The sequence below is a fragment of the Sorex araneus genome, chromosome 3, assembly GCF_027595985.1.
Source record: "Sorex araneus isolate mSorAra2 chromosome 3, mSorAra2.pri, whole genome shotgun sequence".
In the NCBI taxonomy this organism is placed as follows: Eukaryota; Metazoa; Chordata; class Mammalia; order Eulipotyphla; family Soricidae; genus Sorex; species Sorex araneus.
This window is the reverse complement of record NC_073304.1, coordinates 197,311,079-197,329,937: the sequence shown is the minus strand read 5'-3', so window position 1 is coordinate 197,329,937 and position 18,859 is coordinate 197,311,079. Positions and strand designations below refer to the sequence as shown.

Here is an 18,859-nt window from a genome sequence, read left to right as displayed (position 1 = left end):
AAACCTATAATATTCTGCCTCAGAATAAAAACAACTCGAGAATTTTACGAAACACTGCTTATCCATCAGTATTACCTGTTTTTATCAAACACCGTCATTTGTGCAACAAATGTCTTTTCACCATCTTCACGATTTCGTTTTCTTCTAGCTGGGAGTTCTTCATTAACATCTGAATTTGACAAACATTTCTTATGAATCATATATTCCAATAGAATACCATAATTATAATAAATCCCTTAACATGCTAAGCTTATCCCAAATGAGGTGCAAATTACACAAGCTGCAAACAATATCCAGACTTGGTTTCTGGGCCACACCAGTGGTGCTCAGGAAATATACCTGGCAGGGCTCAGGGGACCAGATGGGGTGCCAGGGATCAAACCCTGGTTGGTCATGGGCAAGGCAAATACCTTACCCACTATACTGTCTCTCCACTCCCACTATCCAGACTGTTGTGCATCTATACCATATGTATTAAGTCCTTACTTTTCTGGTATTCTTTGACAATAATCCTTTATTTTTGCAAATGCTTATTTCTGTTCAGAATGGTTTTCTTTGCTATGTAGGAAAGAAGAAATCCTCATTTCAGAGTTACTTTCAAAAACCTCAAAGGATACTTTAAATCTCAACAATTATTTTTTCCAAAATGCTTTCTCACTCAGTATATACCATTCATTTCATTACATTTGGTTCTCTCTCTTTTTTTTTTTTTTTGAGGAGGTGGATGGGATGGGGAAGCACAATTGGTGGTGTTCAATGGCTTACTTCTTGTTATGTTCAGGGATCACTCCCAGTGTTGCTACTCAGGGAACCGTATGTGGTGCTGGGGAATAAATCTGGGCCCACAGATAGCAAGGCAAAAACTGTTCTTTACTGTACTATCTCTCCACCTCCAATTCTTCCCCCCACCCAGTTTTTGGGTCACTTGCCAGTGCTCAGCAGCTATTGCCAACAGAGTTCCACAGACCATTTGGTGCTGGAATCACAATGCAAAGCATGCCCTCTAGGCCACTGAGCACTCTCCTAACCTCCAATTATTTAGTCTATCTCCATGTTAAATTGTAAGCCAGAGGATATATTTTTTGGGTTTTGGGGCAACACCCACCAGTGCTCAGGATTTACTCCTGGCCTCAAACTCAGGGTATCAACCATGGTGGGGCTCAGGGCACCATGTGGTACTGGGAAACAAAACTGGGTTGGCCACATGGAAGTAAAGCACTCTATCGCCTATACTATGGCTCCATAACTGTGAGCCAGTGGATATAACTGCTTGTTTTGGTCATCTTTGTATCCCCAGCACCAGTATGTTGGATGAATAATTATATCAAAAGTAAAATCTTAACTGTTAGGAAGAACGAAAGGCAGAAATGTAATCAACGAGCATAAAAAATACATTGATTGTGGTAAAAAGGTATTCCTGGGGCTGGTGCAGTAGCACAGCAGGTAGGGTGTTTGCCTTGCACGTGGCCGACCTGGGTTGATTCCCAGCATCCCATATGGTTACCTGAGCATGGCCAGGGGTAATTTCTGAGTGCAGAGGCAGGAGTAACCCCTGTGCATCGCCAGGTGTGACCCAAAAAAGCAAAAAAAAGGGGAAAAAAAAAGTATTCTGTACAAAATTTTTTTACTTAGGCTAGGGAATAAATACATGCAAGGCCAAATCTGATCTCTGGAACAAATTTGCCCTTCAATGCTGCTGGATACAGCCCAAACTGTCAGTTTTACACCACTGGTCTGAGCATTATTAGAAGCAGCCTGGGCCACCAAACATCTCTGGTTGTACGTTCTATTTAAAAAACACTATTTTGGGGCCAGAGAAATACTCTAGTATGTAGCACACCTGCCTGACACATGGCCAACCCAGGTTCAATCCTTGGCAACCCATATGGTTCTCTGAGCACTGATGGGTGTGAGCTAAACACCCAAAATAAAATAAAAATTAAAAATTATTCTTGAGGAGCTAGAGAGATAGCACAGTGGGTAGGGCGTTTGCCTTGCACATGGTCAACCTGGTTTCAATTCCCAACATCCCATATGGTCCCCTGAGCACCGCCAGGAGTAATTCCTGAGTGCATGAGCCAGGAGTAACCCCTGTACATCGATGGGTGTGACGCAAAAAGGAAAAAAAAAATCTTGAAGTAGTGTTTTGTATTTTCCTTGGATAGATACTTCACCTCTTTAATTAAGCTGATTCCAAGGTACTTGATCTTATGAGGAACAATTTTCTGTGAATGGGATTTCTTAAAAATATATCTTTATTTGTATATAGGAAAGGCATAAGCTTTGGAGTATTGATTTTATAACCTGCCACTTTACTATACAAACCTACTGCTTCTAGGAGGCTTTTTAGTCTTTAGGATTTTCTAAGTATAGTATCATGTCATCTGCAAATAATGACAGCTTGACTTCTTCCTTTTCTATTGGATGTCCTTGATATCTTTTTCCTTCCTAAATGCTATGGCAAGTATTTGTAGTATTATACTGAACAAAAGTAGCGAGGGTGGGTAACTTGTCTTATGCCTATAAAAATTCTTCTGACAGTTCTCTATGCATGAAAATGTTCATAATAAAATATTTCACATTCGTGGGGTTCACTCCTGGGAAGAAAAAATAAATAAGACATAAGATGTCAGGATGGATGAATTAATTGCTGAAAGACTAATTTTAAATTCCAGCAAATGTTCAATTCAGCTGGAGCTACAGGGAGCTTGCCTTGAATGTGGTCAGCCTTGGGTCAATTCCCAATATCCCTTAGATCAGATACCCATAGACTGGAGCCAGCCAGGACTGATTCCCAAATATAGAGTCAGAGTAAGCCTTGAAGCTGGGTGTGGCCCAAAAAAAAAACCCAAAAATTTTTGATATCATTTTATTCATAAAAATAAGTTCCACCAATGACAACTTTAAGTATCTAGTCTAGCAGAAGAGTCAATAGTGTAAGAGCAAAGAGCAAAGGCAATCTAGCATAAAATGATCTGAAACTATTATGATGTACAAGTAAAAGACTACACTACTAGCATACATGCAACTTTTTCTCCATGTGGTGTTGATCAAATCCAGTGTCTCACGTGCAAGGTATAAGTCTTACCCACTGGGCAACATTACCAGGCCCACTATTTCTAGTTCTTTATCATTTTCTTTCTTGGAATGGCAAAGCTTTTTGTGTTTGTTTTTAGGCCATAAAGAACTGTGCTAGGGGACCATATGTGGTGCTGGGGATCAAACAATAGTTGTCCATGTGTAAGGCAAGAGCTTTAACCCCTTTTCTATTGCTCTGGCCTAGCCCAGAAAGATTTGAATACAGCAAAATAAACAACTTGTGAGCAATTATAAATATGAAGACGTATTGGTTCATTTTCACCGACATTAACTTCACATGAAAAACACTAGTAAAGTTATTAAAATTAAAATTACCAATATTTTCATTGGTTTCGCCATTAATCATTCCATTAAACTCTCTTCTTCCTGGACGAGTCACTCTAAATAGCAATGAGTAAGACTTCACCATATGGCTGTTACTAGGTTCAAATTCATTACTGGAAACTGCAAGTGACGGGAAATTTCCTGGTTTTGTTTGATTGAGGTCAGGATTCAAAGGCACCTGCTTTTTACCTGTAGGAACTTGTCGTATTGGACAACTTACATCCTGCAAAGACAAAGATGATTAAATACATATTTATGCATATACAATTCTATAAAAATAATTTTAAATTAGAAATATGAAGTTAAAACTATACTTAAGATGTTTACTTATATAAATCCATCTTTTCTAATAAATTTTCTATTTTAACAGAATTATAGCATCATTAGAAAATTATTGGGTCTACTGTCACTGTTACGTAAACAGAACATCTATACATTTAAATATAATGGTTAACAGAAACAGTTATTATTCATCCTACAAGTTATGTTCTATAATTAAATAATTAAAATTATGCTCAGAGAGCAGAACAGAAAATTAAAAAACAATCTTTTTTTTGGGGGGAAGGGGCACACCCAGCAGTATTCAGGAGTCACTCCAAGGTCTGCACCCAAGAATCACTTCTGACAGGCTTGTGGACAACATGGGATGCCAGGGAAGAAACCCAGGTAAGTCACATGCAAGACTAACGCCTTACCCACTGTATTATAGCTCCAGCCCCAATGCAAGATTTTTTTTTTCTTTTTGGGTCACACCTAGCGTTGCTCAGGGGTTATTCCTGGCTTTTGCACTCAGGAATTACTCCAGGCAGGCTTGGGGGACCATATGGGATGCTGGGGATCGAACCCAGGTCAGCCGCGTGCAAGGCAAACGCCCTACCCGCTGTGCTATCGCTCCAGCCCCTGGCAAGATCTTTTAAAAAGGAAATAGTATATAATTTTATGGTAACTTCTGTTTTAAAAGAAATAGAACACATGTTAATGAGCTATAAAAAATTCACTCTATAAAAAAAAATAAGAAAGGAAATCAAAGTTTCCTCTATCAACTAGGCCCTAAATACCACAAATGACTAGTATTAATAATTGGAGATTAATAATCAATTAATAACCTATATATCCCCTTCCAAGAAAAGGTTTATGCCTATTAAGTTTTTAAAATGTAAAAAGTATCAAATATACTACACTCACACTTTTGCCTAAATAATAACACAGCTTGAAGAATTTTTATATAACTCTTACCATTACATAGAGTGGGGGAGTGAGGGGCTTATTTCTTTAGAAATTTAGCAGATAGTGCTATCATCTCAGTCCATCCACTCCATACCTAAACTCTAGCAGTTTTAAAGCTTTGTACCACTATGATTTGGAAAGAACCTCAGCAATTAGGAACTTCTATACAAGCTACCCAAGGACATGAAGCTACTGAAAGTATGTTTATTACTTTTAGTAATAAGTAACAAGATAGTTCTTTTGGGAAAAGTTATCTCCTCTTAGCTCTTATTTCTCTTATTTAAAATTCCAATGGGTATAAATAATTAATAAGATAATAAATGAAGTGGAAGAGAAGCGACTAAATTTATTCTAAAATGCTGAAAGACAGCTTATTCTCTAATGACGAAGTCCTAAAGGAGAAAGTTTTATGCAGTGATCTAGTCTGATAGAATAAACAAAGACCTGGAAGTCTCATAAGAAGATCATCAGTTTGATAATTCAACCATCAATATATTTCAAAGCATTAAAGTTAGAAACTAATATATATGAATTTACAATTAAATAAATTATTCTAGGGGAATTCCAAAAATAGCTCAGGGACAAAACTCCCTGCCTTGCAAGCTCAGGGCAGTTCAATTCTTGGTGCTGCTCACACACACTGTGTATAGCCCAGGCATTCCTACTATTTTGGACCCCCCATGGCACAGCACTGTGATAGCTCTGGTGAGCCAGAGTCAAAAGTGCAAGTAGCACTGTAGCACTGTAGTCCAGTTGTTCATCGATTTGCTCGAGTGGGCACCAGTAACGTCTCCATGGTGAGACTTGTCACTGTTTTTGGCATATCAAATACACCACGAGGAGCTTGCCAGGCTCTGTCATGCAGGCGGGATACTTTGGTAGCTTGTGGGGCTCTCTGAGAGGGACGGAGGAATCAAACCCAAGTTGGCAAAGGCAAACGCCCTACATGCTGTGCACTGTGACTTAAATGTGCAACACCTGACAGCACAGCAATAAAAAATGTTCAAGCACCATAATTAAAAAATGTGATCTCACACTGGTGGTGGGAAATATATATACACTTGGAAGGGATGATGTTGGAACATTATATGACTGAAACCCAAACAACTGTGTTACTGTGTAGCTCACTGCGATTCAATTAAAAAAAAAAAAAAGATAACCCCCACCACCTCCCCTCGACCCATTAAGCTGATGTGCAATACCACAGTCCAGTGTGAGAGTAACAAAATCAAATGTGTGCGCAATCCCCTGCTACCACAATCCAGGGAAAGGACAGAAAAAATAAATGAAACATGGGGTCGATAGACCCATCTCTTAGAAACAAAAAATTACTCAACTTAATCTACTGACATCATTTATATGTCACCTTTATTTTATTTTTATAAAGCAGTTCACAATATTTGGTTACATTTAATATTCGAACACCAAATCCACCAACATTATACCTTTGAACCACTGTATTTTGGATCTTTCCATTCTGAACCCAAAACACTGCCCCAAAGCAGAATCAAATAATTTATTTTATATTGTTTGCTATGAATAAACCACTGAAAATGCTCCCAAAAACTTTCCTTAGGAGAGCTTGTGAAGACTGTTGTATTTCACACAGGGATCATTAAGCCCTTTTATAAGAGATTACACGCTAGGGCAAAGCTTCACCCACGAGTAAACCTACCCCTGGACCGTGCGGCCACAAACACGTCATATCTCACACCACTCATATTCCAAGAGTAGCACACCACATTTGATTGGGTTTAAAGTAGAAGGCAACCAATCTTAGAGGGAAATATATTTTTACACATATATATGTGTGTATATATATATATAAGTACACAGGCTCAACCCTTACAACATATTAGTTACCTTTCTTTTTTTGTGGCAAACTTTCACAAGCAGGACTTCCAGGGTAACAGAATTTTGTTCATTTTCTGAATTTTGAGATGGCTTATCTAAATAGAAGAATCAACAGTTTTAAAATGATTTTTGGAAATATATACAGTACTCAGTTTCCTAAGAAGTTTTGAAATTTGTTTTAAAGTTTATAAATTTAAAACAAAGAAAAAGGCTACTTGTAAGTGAATTCAACACATTCTTTTTGCATCTAAATCAACTACAAATTTGCAGCAAACTCTTAACATAAAAGGGTAGAAAGATGGGGCTGGAGTGATAGCACAGCGGATAGGGCGTTTGCCTTGCACGCGGCCGACCCGGGTTCAAATCCCAGCATCCCATATGGTCCCCTGCGCACCGCCAGGGGTGATTCCTGAGTGCATGAGCCAGGAGTGACCCCTGTGCATTGCTGGGTGTGACCCAAAAAGCAAAAAAAAAAAAAAAAAAAAGGGTAGAAAGATATCAAAGGATAGAGCACATGCTTTGCAAGTAACAGGCCTGGATTCAATTCCCAGCATCACTTGGAGACACTGCTGAGCATCAAGATAGCAATAACCCTACCACTAGTGGGACCTCAAAATAAAACGAGGGAAAGAAGTGTAGAACCATTAAAATTAAACCTATTACAGATGAACTAAAATTATCTCCCCTATATATTATTTTCTTTTGATTCAACTCAGATGACTCCACTGTTTTATTATTTTTCACTGTTGCCAAAATTTAATGAAACTTCTGGGGTGGTTTATTTTTGTTTGATTTTTGGGGGGCCACACATGGCAGTGATTAATACTCCTGCCTCTATGCTCAGAGATAATCATGGCAAGGCGTGGGGAACCATATGGGGTGCTAGGAATTTAACCTGGTATTTCTATGTGTAAACAAACACTCTACCTGCTGTATTATCATTCTGGTCCCACACTGAAATTTCTGATACCAAGATTTAATTAAGATAATATAGCAATTTTCAACTCAAAAGTTTTACTGGATTTTTTTTTTTTAAAGCAAAACACATTTTATTTGGAGGTTTTGAAGGTAAGGAGGAAGAGATAGCGGGAGAGAGTGGAGATTAATGTGCTCAAGAGAGAACGTGGGCTTCTCCAAGGGTGGAGAGCCCCTACACACCCCCTAGCATTAGGCACGAAAGCATGAAAGTACATATCTCAAGAGGGGAGATGCAGGTGACATGTGCTCAGCCACACGGGCGCAAACTGCACATGGGCTCCGGCAGCATATGTCAAAAGTTTTATTAATTTTTTAAAGTCTGGAAGCCACACTGGGCAGTGCTCAGGGATATTCCTGGCTCTGTTCTTGGGGGTTGCTGATGATGTCGTTTAGCATGTGGTGAGCAAACGCATGGTGCTGTGGACTGAACCTAGGCCTTCTAGGTCCAAAGTATGTGCTCAGTCCATCAGTCTATCTCTCTAACCCTCAAAAGCATTCTGACTTAACAAAGTTAAAGCTTTTTAATGTAATTTTATTTTTTAATGTAATTTTATCTAATGTAATTAGATAAAATAGTTCAGAAAAGACAACCACAAAACGAAACACCAAAAGAGAAAGAAAAAAATTTTTATTAGAAGTTGGATTATACTATTAGACTAAAATACTTTGTTTGTTTGGACTACACCCAGCTGTGCTCAGGGCTTACTCCTGACTGTTCTCAGAGATCATTCCTGCTATGGCTCAGGGATTGAACCTGGATTGGCCACATGCAAGACAAGTGTCCTACCTGCTGTACTATAGAACTGTCTGAAACTATAACACATTTAAATTATACCAGTTCTATTTGAAAGTGCTTCCTGGGGGAAGTGGGAAGGGGGACGGGATCAAACCTGTCAGAGCTCTGGAGATGACTTTGTGCCGAGTTCTGAACCCAGGGTTCATTCATGCAAAACATGGACTCCTTTTATGACATGTTTCCAGCCCAAATATTTCATTTGGAGGGTGGGTGCTTTGGGTCACACCTGATGCTGGTTAGGGGTTACACCCATCAGTGCTGGAGTATTATTTCAAGGTCAACCAGATACAAGGCAAGCACCTTAACCCCTGTACTATCTCTCTGCCCCACATTTCATTTTTAATTTAGATGTTAAATTAGTTCTTTGGATTAGGATTTGTGATCAAAGGAAGAAAAATAATTCAAAACATAGTAAAGATTGTTTGTCTTATTATTATTTTTTGGCTTTTTTGGGTCACACCCGGCAATGCACAGGGTTACTCCTGGCTAACTTTAACAGAGTTTGTATAAAGTTTACTTGTCATTAATCTCAAAGATATTTACTCATTACACACATACATACAAAGCTACTCTAACAAATGAAAATAACAATCAGAATAACTTTTATTAAATTTATTTTTTCTTTTTTGGGTCACACCCGGCACAGGGTTACTCCGGGCTCTGCAGTCGGGAATTACTCCTGGCGGTGCTTGGGGGACCATGTGGGATACTGGGAATCAAACCCGGGTTGGCCGAGTGCAAGGCAAACGCCCTATCCACTGTGCTATCGCTCAGCCCTTTTATTGATTTTTTAAAAACTTTTGACTGAATTTACATCATAATATTCTGGCGAGGATATTTATAGATCCTTCTCTGCACATATTATAGGCTTGCCACTAAAAATCCAATCCTATTCTTTACCTGGGTTTTTTCTTTTCTATAATAGAGGGACAGTTTCAGCTACTCTGAGGGCTCACTAATGAAAATGCAGTCCTGGAGATCAAACAATGGTAGGGCAATATTCAAGTTACGTGTCTTAACCCCTAGCACTCTCTCTGATCCCTTTACCTGGATTTTGAATAAAAATGCTTTTGTACTTAAAAATGTCCCTTAGCACCAACCCCCTAAGCACCAAGCCTGAAGTAGCCTGTAATACTACTGAATGTGGGCCAAAAACCAAACCAAACCAAGTAGATAAACATTCTTCTGGGATCAGGGAATTTTCTCAAGTGCTAAAGCACAAGCCTTTTACGTGCAAGGGTTTCCTTTCCAACACCTTCATGCACTGTCAGGTGTGGCACCTATTAACAACAAAATTGTACTTTCTTGCAGGGTGTGTACATGAAATATATTTAGACAAAATATATTTAGACAAAGTGATTTAGACAAATCACTTTGTAATTTATTCAAGAAAATACAGTAAAAAATAAACCACTGACCCTGGTAGAGGGATTGGTACTGAATTACCCCTGAGCATCACCAAGTATGACTTCCTCCAAAAGGGGGAGCGGGAGGGTTGGGGAGCCTGGATGTGACTGGCAAGAAACACCAGAATCAACCATCCACACAATAACCAAGAAGTCCCTAAGCATCTCTGGTGTGGCCCCAAAACAAAAATCCAGAAAATTACCCAAATGACCTGTGTACAATCTATATAAAGTTTCACAAAATAACTGCTCAAAAAAGCTTCCATTAAAAGAACAAAATGGGGGTACTGGAGTGATAGCACAGCGGGTAGGGTGTTTGCCTTGCATGTGGCCAACCCGGGTTCAATACCCAGCATCCCATATGGTCCCCATATGGTATTGCCAAGAGTGATTCCTGAGTGCATGAGCCAGGAGTAACCCCTGAGCAACGCTCTGTGTGACCCAGAAAGAAAAAAAAAAAAAAAAAGAAAAGAAAAGAAAAAAGGAAAGGGGCACAAAATGACAGTAAAGTGGTAGGGTTTTTGCATGCAGCCAACCTGGTTCCATCCCCAGCACACCATATGATTACCTAAAGCCTGCTAGGAATGATACCTAGGCACAGAATACAGCCAGGTGAAGTCCAAAACCAAAAAACTAAATACAGAAAAAAAAAAAAAAAGAGGCCCCTAGCGATAGTACAGTAGAGGACACTTGCTTTGCACGTGGCCTATCTCAATATGAGTCCTAACAATATATATTGTGCCTGTGCTCACCGGGAGTGATCCTTAAGCAAAGCCAGGAATAAGCCCTAAACAATGCCAGATGTTATGCTTAAAACAAAAAGTAAAATGAAACAACAAAAAAAAAAGGATGCATAAGGCTGGAGAGAGTACAGCGTGTAAAGCTCTCACCCTATATATGGCTGACCCAGATTCAATCACCAGTATCCCATATGGTTCCCTCAGTCTGCCAGAAGTAATCCCTGAGTGTAAAGCCAGGACTAAGCCATAAGTAGAGCCAGGTTTGGCCCCCAACCCCAAAAAGGAAGTCAGAGAGATAGCTCAAAGGCTGGAACCTCTATCTATAAAAGGCCAAAGTTGGATCCCCAAGCCTGAATTTGAGTGTTAATTTTATTTAAAATTCATAAATTTTAGGGCTGGAGTAATAGCAGAGCAGGTAGGGCGTTTGCCTTGCATGCGGCCAACCCGGGTTCGATTCTGAGCATCCCATATGGTCCCCCGAGCACCGCCAGGAGTAATTCCTGAGTGCAGAGCCAGGAGTAACCCCTGAGCATCACCGGGTATGACCCAAAAAGCAAAAAAAAAAAAAATCCTAAATTTAAAAAGGGGAACTATATGGAATAGCAGGGACTAAACCTGGGTTGGCTCCATGCAAAGCAAATGCCCTACCTACCCACTATACTATCATTCCAGCCCAACATTTTCAATTATTATATAAAATTATTGTAATCTGCAAAAAAACAAGTAGCATCCAAGTTTTCTTTCTCATATACTCAGTAAATTAAAACCTTCATATGAATCTGAGCTTTACCACCTCAATCAGGGCTATTTCTAACACTGCTCAGGGAACACTAGGGTCATACCCTACAATATAGGGACAGTACATATGGTTGTCAAAGATCAAATCTCAATTTGCTCAAGCGGGCGCCAGTAATGTCTCCATTTGTCCCTGTCACATGCTAGTGTAACCAATAGCATATTGGGGGCGCTTTCAGGGTTAGGAAAATAAGGACTAACGTTGTTACTTTTTTTTGGCATATTTAGTACACCACGGGTAGCTTGCCAGGCTCGTGAAATGAAACAGGTGTGGCACAAAAACAAAAATAATAAAGACAAACAAAAGGTGTCTCTGTTGTAGGCAGAAAGTGTAAGTGGTGAAAAGCAAGGCAACTAAAGGTGTGCAAAAGGCAACTAAAGGTGTGCAAATCTTAGCACTGTGCCTGAGTATGCAAGCACCACAGCAAAAACTGCCCAGTTAACACATCATCAATGAAGGTAGAGTGACAGAATTTAAAAACATACCACAGAATATGTGATGAATGATAAAAAATTATTTAAGAAAATAAGAACATAGAAATGTTTACTTCTATAAAGGGTCAATTCTTCTTTTGAAAAATCAGATTTAAATCAAAACTAGAAGTTGTATCATCTGCTAACAGAAATAAGATTTCAGGGCTGGCGGTAGTACACTTGCCTTACAAGGGGTCAATGTGGGTGCAAGTTCCAGCCTTCTTTATGATCCTCCAAGCCCCACCAAGAGTGATCCCTAAAGCACAGGACCAGCAGTAAGCCCTGAGAAAAGCCAGGTATAGTCCCAAGACAAAATAAAGAGATCAAATTTTAATGTTTTCTTTTTTTTGTCTTTTTGGGTCATACCCAGTGATGCACAGGGGTTATTCCTGGTTCTGCGCTCAGGAATTATTCCTGGCAGTGCTGGGATGCTGGGAATCGAACCTGGGTCAGTCACATGCAAAGCAAACGCCCTACCTGCTGTACTATTGCTCCAGCCCCAGATTTCAAATTTTATATTAAAAATCTAATTTGACAAAGACATAGCTCAAATGGCTAAAAGTTTGCTATGCATGTAGGAGGCCTAGGTTGTATCCCCAGAATTAAATAGTTTCCTAGGTACCTACAGGAAATGGTTCCTAAGTACAGAGCCAGGAACAGATCCCAGTACCGCCAGGTATAGTCAAAACAAACCAAACCAAACAAAGCCTGATTGATAAATTGTTCTGTTGTTATTTTTTTGTGCTTTTTAAGCCACAAACCCCAGAAATGGGTGTGAGTGCAAAGTAGAACTTAATGTGCCAGGGACTGAACTCAGTATACCTGCACAGAAAGTATTCTCTTAGCCCATTAAATTTTTCCCTCAAAAAGTTTTAATAAATGGCTATTTATTATTAAACTTTGCTTCTCACAAAACATTATAAAGGATGATCAATTAGATGATTTTTCTTTAAAAAAAAACTTTTTTGGGGTGGGGGGGAGCTCTCATCTAGCAATGCTCAGGGGTTACTCTTCACTGCACTCAGAAATTACTCCTAGCAAGCTACCCGTGGCATATTTGATATGCCAAAAACAGTAACGAGTCTCACAATGGAGACGTTACTGGTGCCCGCTTGAGCAAATTGATGATCAACGGGACTACAGTGCTACAGTGCTTGGGGGACCACGAAACAATATGTGATGTTGGGGATCAAAGCCAGGTTGTCGATGTTCGAAGCAAACATGCTACCCCCTGTACTATTGCTCCAGCCCCTTGATGATTTTTATAAAGGTTTTATTCCATCAAATGCTAGTTAACAATTTAGAATGGTCAGAGGGGGTCATAAAGATAGCTCAAAGGGATAGAAATCGTATCTTGCATAAGCCATTGTCTAAATTTAATCCCTAGCATCAACTGGTATAGCTCTGGTGGCAAATTCGCACTCAGGCCAAGTACTGAATCCTAAGATGAAAACAACAGGTCAAAGAACACAGGGAATGGCTCCCCCCAAAAAGACAATTTAAAATGGTCATGCCACAAGACACTGTGTACATTTTTGAAACCAACTGAAATTTTAGGTTCATTCACCTCTTCTAATTAAGTAACATAAGACTATGTAATCTTTCGTTTAAGTCACACCCAGCTGTGCTCAAGGTTTAATCCTGGTTCTACTCTCAGGGATCACTACTGGAGGACTACAGTGGGACCATATGAGGTACTGTAAATGGTTGGAATCAAAGTCAGTCCAAGTCAGTTGCATGCAAAGCAAATGCCTTATCTGTTGTACTATCTCTCTAGCCCTGACTATATAATCTTTTAACGTATCTAATGATATGTTGATATATCCCATAGAAAGCAATTACTGCACTATTTGCCTAAATATCATTTTATTTAAATATAAATTAAAATCTAACGTCAAACTATTTTCCAGTAAATATAACAAATTTATGAATTTATATAAACACAAGACAATAAACTTTTTTTTTACATTTAGAAAAGTGTTTTGGTGATTTAATGCCAATGTTGATTTTTAAGTACATACCATTTTTGTGGAAGAAACCAGTAAATGTAAGTTGCAGATGAGCTGACAGGCTAAACAATACAAACAAAAAATGTTATCACTTTAATGTTCTATAATAGCCTAGATTTTAAAATATAACATTGATACCAGTTACTTTATAAATATTTGATTTTCTTATTCTTAACATGACTCCATGCTTTCCCTATTAAACAACATCCCAAACTACGTGTCTGTACATATAAAAAAAACCTAAGTAATAAAACAAAAAATACATACACGAATCAATGGAAGAAAACACAGGGAAGAGGCAAAATAAAATTTATTGTGGTTTACTGTTCTATCTAAAAATTGTGAGGTTTTTTTCTCTTAACCCTCAAAATAAAATTTTAATAAAGGTAACAGATCTGTACAAAAGTGATCAAACATTCTAAAGCTATCAAAATTTAATCTTTTTTTTTTATATATATTTTTTGCTTTTTGGGTCACACCCAGCGATGCTCAGGGATTACTCCTGGCTCTGCACTCAGGAATTATTCCTGGTGGTGCTTGGGGGACAATATGGGATGCCGGGGATCGAACCCGGGTCGGCCATGTGCAAGGCAAACACCCTACCCGCTGTGCTATCGCTCCAGCCCCTTGAAATTTAATCTTAACAAATAATGCAGAACCATTACCTTCCACTTCAACTAAGAATGAAATACAAATGACCTATCAGGATTTTCAATCTACTATTTCAACACGTTTTCACCTCTTCTTTTGGGGCCACACCCTAGAATGTTCAGGGGATGCGGGATGGAACCCATGTCAGCTACAGGGGAGGCAAGTGCCCCTGCCTCTGTACTATCTCTCCAGCCCAGAACATTCCATTTTTAGAAACAATGGAAAAGGTAAAGAAAGAAGCACAAACTACAGCATCTTTTTGTTTTGAAAACTACCTACCTGCTATAATAGAAAAGCTACTGAAATTGGATAAAAAAGTAGGAAAATGGCATTTATAGTACTCTTAAAATGCAAAATAAGGGGCCAGAGAGAAGGTACAGGGTTTAAAAAACATGCTTTTTATGTAGCTGACCCTGGTTTAATCCCCAGCCATGCATAGTCCTCCATTACCACTGGTAGTGGCCCTGAAGGTGCCTATCACCAGAGTGTCCAAGCAACTTCAGCTTCATGCTCTCACAAGGAACAGTCAGTCCACCAGATCAAGAATCAAAAGAGGGATCCACTGATGCCCCCAAAATAAACTGTATATGAAATCTACCTTTTGAATAGCAGCAGAACATAATTCCTGTCATGTGAAACAGACACTAGGTAACAGCTCTAGGTAACAAATAGTGAGGAAAGAATACTAATCCCTTACTCTAAAATGAAAATTAAAAATCTGATTAGGAAGCATGCTTATATTAAAAAAACACAACCTAAGGATTTAAAATTTTTTAAATTTTGCATAAATAGAAAAATGACACAAAATAGTTATAAAAAGACACTGAAGAAGAGGATAAGGAAGTAATGCTTGATGGGGCCAGTGTATCATTAAAGTGGTAGGGTTCATGCTTAGCAAGCACAGGCCTTGAATTTGAATCCAGGGCCTGTGCCCCATCCTCTAAACACCTGGGTGTGGCCCTGGACACCTCCTAACACCCCTAGGTTCACACACCAGGGGCACTGGAAGGATCCATATGATCAAGTAGCACTTGGGTGGCCCATATTAGTAAAAAATAAAGCGAAGATCAGAAAATGGGACATATTTAAGGTGATTGTTTTTCATATAGCTGACCCAGGTTCAATTCCTAGCACCACATACGGTCCCTGAGCACCCAAAGTGACCCCTAAGCACTGCTGGCTGTGGCCCCAAAATCAAACCAAAACAAGCAAAAGAAAAAACAACCTTGCAAGAAGGGGTTATAGAAGAGTATTTCTAGGACAGCATAAGTAGATAATAGATAAACAATGGGAAATGTACAGATCAAGGCAATAGTTAGAATAAACATGAGAAGAAAACTACTAACATCTATAACAAGTATCAAGAAAACAAAAATGATACAACAGTTCATGTATGTTACTCACTTTTCTAATATGAATCAGAAAAGCCCATACATAGTTTGGGCGGAGCAGAAACGGTTTTAAGTCACCCTTGAAGTGCCCTATGATACCTCACGGTTCTATGCTCAAGAATCACTCCTAGGGGGCTGGAGCAATAGCACAGCGGGTAGGGCATTTGCCTTGCACACAGCCGACCCGGGTTCGATTCCCAGCATCCCATATGGTCCCCTGAGCACCGCCAGGGGTGATTCCTGAGTGCAGAGCCAGGAGTAACCCCTGTGCATCGCCAGGTGTGACCCAAAAAGAAAAAAAAAAAAAAAAAGAATCACTCCTAGTATTGCTGAGGGATGAAAAGCAGTGCCAGATATAAAACTAAGTTTGGCCACATGCAAGGCAAGCACTCTATCCACTATATTATTTCCTCAGTCTCTGTAAATATATTGTTTTACTTATTTTTACATCACACCTCACAGTGCTCAGGGAATATCCCTGGTTCTGCACTCAGGAATCAGTCTTGATGGTGCTTTGGGGGACCAAATGCCTTGTGAGGGTGATGAAGCTAAAGAGAACATGTTTGCATGTATGAGATCCTGTGCTAAATTCCTGGCACCACACAAACACAAACACGAAAGGAAAGTAACAGTACATTAAAGGTACTGACTGAGGGTTGGAGAGAGTACAGCAGGTAAGGTGCTTCATGTGGCAAAACTGGGTTTAATCCCTGGCATCCCTTATAGCTGCCTGAGCCCACCAGGAGTTATCCCTAAGTGCAGAGCCAGCAGTTATCCCATGAGCATAACCAGGTATGGCCCAAAACAAAACAAAACAGAAAACACAAGACCACTTACAAAATGTTTTACAGAGTTTAACAATATCGTAACAACCAAGCATGGATCAGTATACATACAAGACTGAAAATTTAAAAATAAGTAAAAAGACTTCACAGATGGCTGTGAGTTTTAAACTATTACAATACTATAAAAGATAGCTAAAACGTTGTCATATTATAAGTTTCTTAAAAAAAAAAACAGAATTCCAAATTCCAATTTAAAAAGCAAAATTTGGGGGGCACAGACTGATAACGAGGGTGGGGTGGGGGAGTGTTTGCCTTACAGGCAGCTGACTGGGGTTCAATCCCTGGCATCCCACATGGTCCCCCAAGCAACGCCAGAAGTAATTCTTAACTACAGAGCCAGGAGTTAACCCCTGAGCATTGCTGGGTGTCACCCCCCCAAAAAAGTAACTTTGAGAATGTGATTTACTATGCACAATTTCCTTTCTTCTTCTCATTAACATGAACACTCAGATATTGAGGGGAAAATGTAACAAGGAGGCCTTCCATTAAGGAATGGCTATTTGAGGGAGGTCTAAATTCACAGAGCTCAGGAGCATAGTTTGTAACAGCGACCAAACCCAGGACTACCAGCATAAGCTCCAATTCTTTGAGTCATATCCACAGGTAATTGGTTAAACTGAATCAGATGTTAAAGAATTATGTAGGTTTATTCAGAGGGTAGGGTGTTTGCTTTGCACGTGGCCTGCCCGGGTTCGATTCCTCCGTCCCTCTTGGACAGCCTAGCAAGCTACTGAGAGCAACCCACCCGCATGGCAGAGCCTGGCAAGCTACCCATGGCGTATTTGATATGCCAAAAACAGTAACAACAAGTCTCATAATGGAGACATTACTGGTGCCCACTTGAGCAAATCAATGAACTGGAGACAGTGCTACAGTTCAGGCCTATTAGAACCAGTTCAGATGATCACAATAAGCTATCAGGCTAAGAATTTGGCTTATCTATGTGATATGTTTCCTGTTTTGGTTTGCTGTATTTTTTAAATACACCTTACAGTGCTTGGGGGCTATTTTCAGCTCACTGCTGGATTGTATCATTATTACTCAGGGAACTATGTGGTGCCAAGAATTGAACTCAGGTCTCCCACAAGCAGCACATGTGCTTTTTCTAGCCACATTTTTTTTATCTTTTAAAGAACAAGCAATAGGCATTATACTTATGAGATAAGATTCTAAATATCGGGGAGCCGGAATGATAGTATTGTGAATAGAGGGCTTCCATTGCACACAGCTGACCTGGGTTCTATTCTTAGCATCCCAAAGCACTGAACACTGAGCCAGTAACCCTTGAGCAGAGTCAGGTGTGGCCCAAACAGAAACAAACAAACAAACAAAAAGATTATGTACAAGGCCAAAGAGTACAGTAGGTATGGTGCTTGCCTTGCATGTGGCTGACCAGGGTTTGATTTCTGGCATCACATATCTATATGGTCTCCAGAGCACTGCCAGGAGTGGATGATCCTTAATCCTGAGTGCAGAGCAAGGAGTAACCTGAGCACTGCTTGGTATGCTTCCCCACGTCCCCTCCTCCCCCAAAAGAAGATTCTAAGTACTGCACAGGGGAAAATAGTTCAACTGGAAGATACGTATGGGCCCCTAAGTTAGATCCACAACTCTAAATGGCATCCCAAGCACCACTAGGTATGGGACTCGTGACTTGTTTGTAGTTACTGAACATTAAGTCTGCACCGCAAAGGAAGACTACTATTGATAAAGAAAAACAAAACAAAACAAAATCAAAATATCCCAAGTACAAATACTAGATATTTCTGAAGCAATCTATAAAATTAGGTTTAGGCGTTGGAGGACAGCCTAGTGGGTATTTGGCCAAATCAACATGGTCTCAAAAGCACTGCCAGGAGTAATTCCTGAGCATCAGTGGTTGTGGCCTTCCACACATGCACGCACAAAAAATTAGGTTTATATTTAAATGTAGCGCTGTAGCACTGTCTTCTCAAGTGGGCACCAGTAACAGCTCCATTGTGAGATCTGTTGTTACTGGTTTTGGCATATCGAATATGCCATGGGTAGCTTGCCAGGCTCTCTGAAAAGGGACAGAGGAATCAAACCCGGGTTAGCCACATGCAAGGCAAATGCCCTACCCGCTATGCTATTGATCCAGTCCATATTTAAATGTATACAAAGTAAATGTTTTGAAATCAGACTGAATAGGAAACTTAAAATTTAAGTATATAGTAAGATCCCAAAAGCCAGAGTGGTTTTTTTTTTTTTTTTGCAAGTGGGGGTAAGAGCGTAACCACACCTGAAGCTCA

The 18,859-nt window shown here is 39.6% G+C and overlaps 1 protein-coding gene across 1 annotated transcript in view; it reads right to left on the bottom strand.

Annotated features, from left to right (window-relative positions):
- Positions 1-18,859, bottom strand: part of SUZ12 (SUZ12 polycomb repressive complex 2 subunit) — a 69,777-nt gene that overhangs the window by 33,916 nt on the left and 17,002 nt on the right. Inside the window, exons 5-8 of the mRNA XM_055131368.1 lie at positions 13,715-13,764; positions 6,514-6,599; positions 3,415-3,646; positions 76-169 (exon numbers count right to left, since the gene is read on the bottom strand). Coding sequence (XP_054987343.1) covers positions 76-169; positions 3,415-3,646; positions 6,514-6,599; positions 13,715-13,764 — 462 coding nt within the window. The remainder of the gene's footprint in view (positions 1-75; positions 170-3,414; positions 3,647-6,513; positions 6,600-13,714; positions 13,765-18,859) is intronic.